The sequence below is a fragment of the Astatotilapia calliptera genome, chromosome 2, assembly GCF_964374335.1.
Source record: "Astatotilapia calliptera chromosome 2, fAstCal68.1, whole genome shotgun sequence".
In the NCBI taxonomy this organism is placed as follows: Eukaryota; Metazoa; Chordata; class Actinopteri; order Cichliformes; family Cichlidae; genus Astatotilapia; species Astatotilapia calliptera.
The window spans coordinates 5,726,173-5,738,452 of record NC_137423.1 but is presented as its reverse complement, the minus strand read 5'-3'; the positions used below and the strand labels follow the sequence as shown (position 1 = coordinate 5,738,452).

Below are 12,280 nucleotides of genomic sequence, written 5' to 3'. Positions count from 1 at the left end.
TGAGGGCCCACCAACCGTAGGAGGACAATCACATAATGATTTGCCTGACGAAACAGTGAGCGCTTATTTTGTCTCACTTCTTGTGGTAAACACCTCACTATTTTAAACTACATAATAATCTTTAATTGTGGCAGACATGTTCATGTTTTAGTTTATAACCTTAAGTCTTTTTCAAACCAAGCTCTTGTCAATTAAAATGCAATAAAATGAGTATCCCTATTGGTAGTCAAGGACCAGTTAGGCATTATAATCTGATTTACATATTAAGCTATTACATGGTCTGTGCATTCTTTTTTCTGTTTTAGGAGTGCAAGATTCTAACCAGGAGAAAGTTATAACAGTGTCTGGAGAGGGAATGATCCACAGCCCAGACTTCCCGCACACTTATCCGAGGAATACAGTGTTAGTCTGGAGACTAGTCGCCAGCAGCAACATGAGGATCCAGCTTACCTTTGATGAGAGATTTGGGCTAGAGGACCCTGAAGATGGAATATGCAAGTAAGGCCATGCATTTGAAAAAAATATACATATTAAAAAAATTAATGCAACATAAAATTATTTTGTTTCGTTGTGTTTTCTGACCTCACTTTATTTAACAAAGGGGCCATCCTCACAGAAAGTATTTTAATATTACTTCAATGAAATTTAATTACATAACAATTTTTTTTTCAAATAAGATATTGTATTATATTAGTCTTATAGAAAAATATAACCATCATCAGCACTTCTGAAGCCTCTGCATCAGAAGTAATATACATTGTCCTCTATAGAGCACTTTCTCTGCTTGCTTGTCTTAATGAGATCATATAGGAGCTTTCCCAGTTGACATGCTAGATACATGTTGGTCTGAAGTAAAGACATGTCCCATCTGTGTTTTAATCCATATTTGAAAATCAGTCAGAGTGTGGCCATTTGTAAAACTGCCTTTAGTCTGCCAGAGTGTGAATATTGAAAACCCAGTTATTTGTTACACCCAGGAAAGGCATGGATTAGCATTGCTTTTTAGTACATATATATTTGATGCGTGGATCAGCTCATAGAACAGCTTGAAAGATACATGCCACACCCTCTGCATAGCAGCACAGACACAAAAACACATGCAGTACATTCTATAATTTATTGAGCATTCGGCTTTCAATTACTACTTTGATTTTCCCGTGTTGCCATTCATTTTAAAATAGGATCCTAAGCCCCACCGATCGATTTACCCATTTACGCATTGCACTTTATGCTCAGTACCTTTCTGCCAATATATCACAACTGGCTGGTTAGCATGATGGAGCTCAATCTGGGGAAGATTCTGGGGGAGGGTAACTTCACTAGTCATTCCTGGAGAGCCCCCTAATGGATAAAAATGTGAATGACCGCTGTACTTCTCTACAGAGCTGACAAGGTGTAGATAGCATTGCGTAGCTGAAAAAGCAGGCTGTGGACATGAATGAGTAAACCCTGTTCCATGAACAGTTCCTTGAAATTCAACTCCATCAATTAATGAGGTGTTTGTGATGTTGGCTCTGATGTTGGTCTAGTGTTTATATATGTTGTTTCTAGCTAATTTAATTGTCTTAAGTGCTGTATAGTTTTGCCAGCCAGCATTTATGCTTCTGGTGCAAATAAAAAAATCTGTCTTTATGGGCAGCTGATTGAAAAACTAAAAATTCTGTGTGTGACTGGAGGTAATTTGAGCGCCTTAGCTCACCTGCCATGGACCAGGTGCCTGTTGACGAATGAGGTTAATGTTGCTGTCAAAACTCTGCGAGGGAAAGTTGCACAGTAGGGCAGGGTGCCGACTGACAACTTTTGTGCTGTACTGCCCTTACAAGACTGCACTAGTCAGCACCCTCAAAGAAAGGGGCAAAGACGATAAAAACATCCTTTTCCAGGGTCATGCAAGTCATTTTCACATCCACTGCTCCAGCTCTAGCATTTTTGTATCTTTGTCCAACCCTTCTCAAGCCCCCAACAAAGCCCAACAGGTTTTGCTCAGATCCCAAGATACATACTTTTGCCAGGGTTGGCAGACAGATGAGTGGTGCATGCAATCACACGCAGAATCCCAAACCTGCCTGCTTTTCTCTTACACTCACTCTCTTTTTTCCCCTCTATCAAACACAAACACTTTGTTCCCCCCACACACATACACACTCACACACACAAGCCTCTGGCCTAGTCTGCTACTTTATCTTTTATGTGTGTTTAAAAATTAATTCCCCAAAACTTCCTCTTAGACCTCCATTTCTCTGGTTGTTATAACAAAGAAAATCACATGCAATGCTGCCGATACTCTGTTATGTCACTGTGTAATGTGACGCAGATTAACAAGAGTCTAATCTCCTGTCCACTAATTCACATCAATGTGGCTAAAACAAACAACAGTGGGAGATGTGTTTGGCTCTGGTAACAACCCTGGAGTGAGAACTCTTTGCTATGATGAGAGGGAATAGCCGGGATGCTCATCTGTTATTCTGTTTTTTCTGTGGCACGATGAAAAGCATTCTTACCAAATCCACTGGAGGAGAGGCATATTGGAGAGGGATTGGTCTTGCTGCTGGTTGGCATGGCAGCAGATTCGTGCTTGACGACTCCCAGACAGGAGTGTTCTGAGAAAGGCATTTATGCTCTCTGTCTCCAGTCTGAAAAGAGCGGACTAAAAAGACAGTGTTTGTGTTGCTAATCTGCGTCATCTCTGTGGCAGATATTGTATCTATTAATAATGTACAAGAAGGAAAACTATGTAGCAAGAAAGCTTTGTGAATATTAAACACAGTTTCTTTGCTGGGTACTGAAAGGTTCTCCTTTCTCCACTGCAACATGTAAAAGGTCGCTTTTTTATTTTCATCCTGCTCACTGTGAGTATGTCGCCTTATTTGTAAATCTGAGAAACCACTGTTGAACATGGTGATTCTGAACACATGTCGACGTGTAATGATCAGGGTATTCTGCATTATTGATGAGCCATCTGTCAAAGCCCTGCAGCAGTCTATAAGATGACTTTTAGAGAAGAAAGCTTCTCGATTCACTGACCTCCAACGAGGACAACAGGGATGAGCTAAAGTGATGTTTTGTCCTTTTCCAAAATGATTTTTTGCTGTTACAAATTATCAAACATTAATGCATTTAAACTGGAAATATACAGTTTTGCCCTTCTCAATAAGTTCATTTTTGCAGATAACAAACTTCCTGTATACATTTCCACATCAAAGGTAACAGAGTTGGTAAATGTATTGACACTCCCACCCCTTTAGTTTATTTAACATCACAGAAAATCCATTTTTAGCATTGCCCATGTCACTCCATGTTGTTTTATTGAAACCAGCTTGAACTGAATCTGTCAAGCCTGTGCAAATGTAAACAATGTCCTTGAAATCCAAATATCCGAATTGGCAGCACTGAATGAGAGGTTAGCGTGCCTGTTGACGCAAATGGCAAAGTGATTAATCCCAGACTGTGAAGAGTCAGTGAAACAAGGCTTTATTCAATGCAGTGCAGCCACTAGTTAAACACAGGTATAAATAATAAAGGCTGAACTCCTGAACTACATGTCTTAAGTGCTGACATTGGTCAATATTTTCACTGGCACACCAAAGGAGTTTGGAGCATGGCCATATGTCTCTGCACTTCATAATGTTTACTGGTATTATGGATTGGCAGGGCGGTCAGAGGAGACAGACAGTCGTGTAATTACAGACAGACTCACAAGCCTGACAAGTCCACAAACGACATGATGCTTTTAGTCTTGTTTTTTCTCTCACACTAAAATTTATAGTTTATGTTGACTGTAGTTTTTTTCATTTTAAAATCCAGTAATATATATATTATAATATATTATAGTGTAATATATGTTATATTATACTATATTAATATATTACTGAAAATGTTCATTACTGACCATAATGGAAGTCAAAAATAAAAAATATAGATTTTTAAGAAACCAATATATATTTGTACTTTTCATTAAAAAATACTTAAAATCTTCAATCTGATGGAATGCACCACTAAAGACAACAATCCCAGAACTAGAGTATAAAACTGCATATAAAAGATGGATGTAGTCATCATGACATCACCCAAAGATCAGTTAAGACCTATCACGAGGGTACAAGTTGGATATTTGCAGTGTTGCACTCTAAGATATTTGTAATCAGAGATTGGCTGAATGTGTCAAATCTGACCAAGAAACCGAGGGACACTGTTCAACCATTTGCTAATCAGTTGTCAAGTCATAATTTTTAAGCTGGTATCCCTGTTTATCTGCCTTTATAACTCTATGAACATCATGACACATTAAAGGTGATTTTAAAATATCTAAAGAACTAATCATATTAATATGATGATCAGAAACTTAGTAAAGTCACACAACATGGGAGCAGAAGGACATTTTGCAGGGTTTTTTTGCAACTACAGGAGTCACTCAGCTTAAAGACCCGAAGTGCCATTTGAGGAGTGATTGGGATACTGAAACAGTACTTGTGTGCTTACCAATCATTTTGTAACTGATAAGTCAAAAATCTAAAAGTCATTCTTAGGTTGTACTAAGTAAATCTATAAGCAATATGCCACAAGACTTCTGTGAGATCTCTCTACAAAGAAAACTCAAATGACGACAAGGAAACAGTGCTTTTGATCAAGTGATACATTCTTTAGTCACACATACATTCAAAGAGAAAAAAACAGATAACATCAGGTAGGATATGCATGTCAATAAAGCAAAATGTTACAGTTACAGATTACAAGAGGTGATAAAAGTGGTTTAATGTTAGATTTGAAAGAAATATAATGGCAAGCAGGGAAGTAATAGACAGACAGACAGACAGCGGACATACTAGGATAGGTGGATAATTCAGAAAGCTATGAGAAGCATATGTCTGTGGTGCCTTTGCTAACTATAGCTAGCAAGAAGCAGCATTGTCTTTCTAGTGACTTAACAGGTGTGGAGTGTAAAACAATCCTTTGACAAAGTGGAAATCTAATATTTAATAAAGCTAAGGGCCTTATATCAGAATTTAACCCCAGGTTGTATTTTTTAGGGCTGACAGTTTTTTCCTCTGCTTGGCAAGGTTGTGGTTTTCTCCACAAGATGCTATCTCCAATACAACAAAACAATGTGAAAGTAAAGTTTTTACTTTGCTACTGGAAATTTGTTTTGGAGTACAATTAAAGAGGCCTGGGTCTCTTGTGCAGTCAACAATGTTTAATTAAAAACTATATTTCAATGACATGTGGTGTAATAGGCCTGTCAAAAGACCGCATCATTGGTCATTAATCGCCAAAAGTAACAGCTGCTTATGCTGCACTATCCTTAGATTCTTCAACTTGAGATTTGACCGCAATGCACTAGTGATTTCCAGTTTATTTTTATCCATTTAACTCGGGCTGTAAATAATAGAGATCTCATCTCATGCAGCTACCCTGCTGTTACAGATATTTATTTTTGTATTCTTTTTTTAAATGAGGTTAAATCTTTATTGCCCTTGCAGCTTTATTAACAATCTCACCTTCAGAACGACCGTGCCAATGGGAGTCTTAAAGGAGCTGACAGACTAATAATGAGGCAAGAACACAATTAAAGATAACAGGCTCAACTCTAAGTTCAGATTTCCAGCTACAGCACCAGCAATAGCTGGATTGGTTCTATTAACAAATCATATCTAAGACACCAAAAACATGTCCTGCCCTTTCTCTGTTCACTGTGCCAGGTACGACTTTGTGGAAATAGAAGATCCGACTGAGAAGACAATCCTGGGTCGCTGGTGTGGGTCACAATCACTCCCAGGTGGTCACATTTCCAAGGGAAGCCAGATCACTATTCGCTTCATCTCCGATGAGTATTTTCCCTCTGAGCCGGGATTCTGCATCCGCTACTCCCTGCTGCCTGTGGTACGTGCATGATTAACTGCTAAAATAAAATGTGCATTGTGAGTAGGTAAACACTTAGCTGTCAGCGTTTCTTTCCTGCCATCTTCATCTTGGGAATTTACATGGCAGTGAGCAGTGCCTCTCCATGTAAGCACAATTAAAATAATTTGCTTGTTACATAACACGGGGTCTTAATTTGCAATCATCCATTCCTGCTTATGTGTACCCAAGGTTTTAAGCATCACTGGGGAGAAATTATGCTTAGGCACACTGGAACATCTGGCACCTGTACTGTCATTTATTTTAGTTATGAAGATACACTGAAGACAGAATAGCACATACACTTTTACAAAAGCAAAAACAATGTATAGCTGCAATGTATAGCTGCAAAGGCGTAAGTCCAGTGAAGTTCATTCATGAATACCAAAACCACTAAAATATCTTAATTTACATTAACAAAAAAAGGATAAATCTTATATCATGGATCCTGAAATACTGAAGTATGCAATGCCAAAATAGAAATAATTGAACTTCAATTTTATTTTATGTTTTTTACTCTTCCATACGAAGCCAAATGTGTTCTAAACCCGTGATATATCCATGTAGTCACTTCAGTCTGACATAGGAGGTGTTGCAGTGTCACTAAAGATTGCATTCAAAATTTGTCCACTGACCCTTTTTGGGGGGAATTGGATATTCTGAGTATTTCTGAATTTTCCAACTGTGTTTCTGTTTATATTGTTACATCATGTATTATTCAAATGAAGTGTTTCTTTATTGGTTTGTACAAATACAGTACTGTGCCTTTGCACAGTTTTAGGCAGGTGAGGAAAAAGTGACGTAAGCAAAGAATGCTTTAAAAAATGTTCGTCTTTTTTTTCACTAATCAACAAAATGCAGTGAATAAACAAAAGAGAAATCTAAATCAAATCAGTGTTTGGTGTGACCACCCTTTGGCTTTAAAACAGTATCAATTCTTCAAGGTTGCACTTGCACACAGTTTCTGAAGGAACTCGGCTGGTTGGTTGTTTCAAACATCTTGGAGAACTAACCACAGATCTTCTGTGGATGTAGGCTTCCTCACATCCTTCTGTCTCTTCATGTAATCCCAGACACACTCAATGATGTTAAGATCAGGGCTCTGTGGGGGCCGCACCATCACTTCCTGTACTTCTTGCTCTTCTTTACACTGAAAATAGTTCTTAATGACTTTGGCTGCATGATTGGGGTCATTGTCCTGCTGCAGAATACATTTGGGGCCAATAAACAATCATTTATATTTCTGAAAGCATTCTTTGCTTACAGCATTTTTTCCACACCTGCCTAAAACTTTTGCACAGTACTGTATATATACCAGAAATATGTATTTGATTCAAAGATACCCAAACACTGTTTTGTTCTGCTGTTTTCTATTGTTCCTCTTGCCTGTAACAGATACTATAATCACTAGTTCCAGTCTTACCTAATCTTTGTTTCCATTCACCTTTTAAACTTCTGGCAGACATTTATCCACTGTAATTTACAGTGTGTGCATAAGCCAGAACTCATAATGAATAAGGGCTCCAGCAACAGTACCCATGAGGTTTGCATGTGATCATGTATAAAAACACACTGTGGAAAAGATACAGTACAAGCTAAATATCAATCAGTCGAATGGTAGGATAATTCTAGTTTGCTGTCCATGAGTTTTTCTGTCTTGGCTCTATGGCGATGATTCAAGGGAAATTTCTACAGCGTGGGTGGAATGGTCATAAATTCAGTGTTGCGATTGTTTAAATGCCATTTACCCAAAAGAAAACTACAAGAATCTGGTTGAAAGAAGTAACTAAGCCAAGTTTTTTGGGGGTTCCGGTCCACCCCAACCATCTCTCTACATTAGCTCTATAGTCTCAGGTTGGTGTTCCCATCATAACTGCTCACCTACTAAAGGCTGATTAAGGAATGAAACAGAAAGGGCTATAATAAACTTCTGACCTTGTGTAGCTCATGTGGTGTGATTAAATTTAAATTTAAGTAATTAAGTGACCGTTTTAATTCTTTAAAATGATGAGCAATGTAATGCAGAAGTTTAAAAACCAGCAAGATTAGCCAGTTATATTCTTGCCAGAAGGTCACTGGCCACTAGAGCATTTCTGATATCAATAATATCTGAAAAATTATTAGTACATACTTTTGTGTCTCTGTATAGCTACTCTTCTATGTCTTCGTCTGTCCTCTTCCCATTAGACATTCTCTTGCTCCTTCTTTTTTTTTGGTCTTGACATGTAGACCACACACAAACACAGAAAATCCATTTGTCCCAGATCCCACACTGACAAAAGCCTCAAGATAAACTAAAGAGATGACTGCCATGTTTTAACCTGTCATGTTTTAGTTCTGTTCAAGCTAGTTTAAGTCAAAAGTTTTACTCTTCATTAATCCCTGATGGCCTGTAGCACAAATATGCGACGGAGGTTTCTGAAATGGCTTTATATTCACTGTTTTAATTTCTTTGTGCTTCAGAGTTGTTGGTCTTTTGGTCTTAATTCACAATATTATTGCATTCTTTCATCACCATTAAAGCCCAGAATAGCATTGCTGATAGCAGCATGAACCACCAAATGATTTACCGTCACTCTGAACACATGCAGAGTGTCATGCAAACCTCAAAGCTGTATCACAAAAACAGTTAAACAGATAAGTTAGAAGATGAAAGGTATTCATTACTTATATATTATCTTCCAGTGTTAGAGTCAGTAAATCAAATTACTGTTTTTGTATCAGTAGACTGCAGCAGGGCCACAAGCAAGGTCAGGCTTTAACCGATATGAACCCAATGAGATGCTATTATAAGGAAAGATTTAATGAAAAAATGTTTGCAGCAGAAGGAAGTATGAAGTAAATGTGTTTTGTATTACTTTCTTATTTGAACAAGAGAATGAGTACTGTGAGGTTTTTTTTGTTTTTGTTTTGTTTGTTTTTGTTTTGTTTGGGGGGTTTTTTGGGGGGGGGGGGGTATTGAACTATATCTCTTTATGAATAATCTGTGAATATCTATATGCAAGGAATGAGATTTTTGTTACTAGAAGCTTTTCAGTTTTTGCTTCCAAGTTCCCATGCTGTATTTCAAGAAGTACTGATGAATCACATGCAAGTAGGCTTTGGCTGCATGCAGTTAAACAGTACTGTATGTGTGGATTGCAGAAATGAAATGTTGAACTATTACATGTCGTCAATTCAATGCTTTATTGTCTTTTTACAATTGCATTTGTTATTTTTAGTCAGACAAAAAAGTTGACTGATACACAGGCTAGGACGCTTTGCAAAGATATCCATTAGCCTGATAGCCAAATGCTAAAAGCCACAAAATATTGGAAACTGAGTCATTAGATGCTGAGCGATGTAGTCCAAGAATAGAGTCTCTAATGTCTGTTTGAGCTCATAATTACAAATTGTAGTATAACACACGGTCTATGCAGGCACACACAATATTTCAAATAGTGTCTGACAATAAAGTAGAAACCACCAAGAAGTGAAACAGGGAAGGTATTTAACTTGCAGGAGAAACTGGCAAATAAAGCTTCCTTTGCCTGCATCCTTATTTGAAAGGGGTTACCACAACGGAGACACATGTTTGATTTGGCATAGCTTTTTATGCTGGATGCCCTTCTTGACACAAACCTCCCAGGGATTTGTGTCTCCTCCTAGTCTTATGCTGGGGATCCTCCACGTGTTAGGCAAATGTGTTAAATACTACACTATGGAGTCAATCAGAGTATTATAATCAAACATTATACTGTTAAATAAACAAATTACACATATTTACAAAGTATATGCACCTAGAAAGAGGTAGGGCAAGTTCCAGAAAATAACAAAATATTATCATTAATTTTTAATTTTTAAATAAAACTAATAAACAGTAAATTTTGATATTACAGCTGGTGTTGCAGGTGGACTGGTTCTCTACATGACTGATTGTCTTGTCTAAAAATATTCAAAACAATGCAGCTGAGGTGTAGCTGTTATATGAAGCATCTAATCCCTCTGTTTTTTTATTTCTCCATGAATTCTGTCGATATATTATAACCTTGGCTTTTAGACGAAAATAAATCATTGAAGTGTATCAATGTTAATGGGAATTATTATTAAAATAATGCTTTATTTGAATCTTTAAGAAGTTATCCTTGCCATCTGTAATAAACCCTTTAGAGCACATTGCATTTGGCATCTATCAAAAAGAGGATTTTTTTGTACTGTAGTGTACTCTAGTTAATACAACAACAACATAATCATGAGCAGAATCCTTGCCATGCAGGCTGAACATCTGAACCAAAAAAGAACAGTCATTATCATTATCACAGAAGCTTAACTTACTATGAAGCACAGTCACTGTATCCTGCTGGTTTCAATGTTCTTCCTTGATTACCCCTGACCCTTTCCTCTTGTTCTCATTCCTCTTGTACTCCACATTAACAAGGATACAACAGAAATTCCCAAAGACCTGCTGTTTCGCAGTGTAACCACTCAGAGAGATTTAGATTTATCTCTCCAAACAATTTTACCTTTCAACAAGTGGAAGGCCAAAAGTAATGGTGGACATACATCAGTGGAATTTAAAGGCTTGGTGCTTTGATTCATCTGAGTTCATCTATAATTCTCGTAAAAAATTGTATCATGTTCAGATGTTGACTTTTGCCTTTCTTTATCATCCATCATTTCCTCTCTGTTTTTACATAAAACTTGCTCAACATCTTTCATTACATCTTTCATTCAAGTGTTAAGGAAGGTTTTCACCGATTTAAGCAAAGCACTCTCTGATTTATGGGTCAGTCATAGCAGAATGTCACAGTTTTGCAGCGACAGTGTTAAAGTTGCTATTTTCAGACACATTTTTACATTGTGGCACCTAAACTGGATCTCCTTCATCAGCCATGTTGAAGCCATACCTATTTTAGCATTAGATTTATTTACCTATTTGTTTTCTCTAATATTATTAACATGCATTTATGCATCTATACACAGAAGTTAAAAGTGAAGAATGAGCAGTTCATAGTTGAGATAACCATCCTAAATAAAGCATAAATAACAGTTAAGAGCAACACAACGCCTAAATATATGTGACATTTCATAAAACATTTTAATTGGAAAAGAAAGAGTACTTCACGAAACAGCAGGTATTTGAGAAGTTTGAACTTAAACTTAATCCCTTAATAGCAGATTGACATTATTCTCCGGTGTTCAGTTCCTTTCCATAAACTGTTTGATGAAACAGAGACCAAGTTTTTCCTTCATGTTCCAACTCTAGAAGGTGCGGAAACCATGATGGGGAAAAGGAAGTTTGGCCTCCGCACGTTCGGTCTGCCTTCCCTTTGAACCTTCCTCTGACAGAGGAGGAGCACACAAGAACAGCAGCACTCTGTTTCCTCTGTGGTCAACCAGCAGCTACTGGAACCTCATGCCATGCAGGGGCCAGTACTTTAGTATATATTTAAACAAGCAATAATTCCTCCCCACCACTTCCATGGAATGAAAGGGGGAAAAAATAAGACCCAGCCTGTAATTCACAGGAAGAAATTTTAGAAAAAGCAAAAAGGCTGAGGCAAAGAGGTTGTTAAAACACAGAAGGAGAAGGAGGCTGTTGAATAGGGCATAAGCGGTGTTGAGTGGTGTGCACTGCGGGTTACAGGGACAAACAAAACATACATCATTGTGTCTGTGAGGTCTCAGTCCCCAATTAAACTGCACTGTTACTTTGAAAGGAAACATCATCCTACCACCTTTGTTTATTTAAATGGATTGAAAAGAGTTTTACACACTCAGGATCTATGTGCCTTATGCTTGTCTGAATAGCAGCAAACTACACTAATCATATAAAACTGTCTAATTGTAAACATGAAGACTTGAATAGAAGCTAATGGAGCAGGTAAAGAATGCAAGTCTTTCCTAAAGAGAATGAAAATGACTGGCAAAGTCATACAGGAGCTTTACCGTTGGCATGATGAAACTAAGGTTTGTTTTTACGGCAACCTCAATTGCAGTGTGTGGCATATAGTGCGAGCAAAAAACACTTTTTTCACGCACAACAAACCAAGTTGCTTACTCAAAGTCCTCTTGTGCAAGGAAGTGGTTTTCAAATCCATGTGAATGAGAAGATATTGTTTTTCAGAGCTATTTCAAAAAGCTATTTCAGAATTGTCATCTCAACATAGTTAGTTGAACCTGTCATTTTAGATACCAGAAATAAGAACGTGTGGTTGTGCTTTATGAGAACAAAGAGACTCCGAAACGAGGAAATCACTGCTTGAGAACAAAGTTCTTCTTCGGGGTAAGGGGGTTTAGAGGCTTTGGTAGTGATAAGAAGCACTTTAAAATCTTCTGAATAAACAGTTTCAGCCTTTCAAAAGCAAGTGATATTTTTTGAAACATGCACTCAGCTCACTGCCCA

General features: G+C 37.5%; 1 protein-coding gene across 1 annotated transcript in view; it reads left to right on the top strand.

Moving 5' to 3' along the window:
- Positions 1–12,280, top strand: part of pdgfc (platelet derived growth factor c) — a 48,091-nt gene that overhangs the window by 30,001 nt on the left and 5,810 nt on the right. The window contains exons 2-3 of the mRNA XM_026182670.2: positions 306–498; positions 5,697–5,877. Coding sequence (XP_026038455.2) covers positions 306–498; positions 5,697–5,877 — 374 coding nt within the window. The remainder of the gene's footprint in view (positions 1–305; positions 499–5,696; positions 5,878–12,280) is intronic.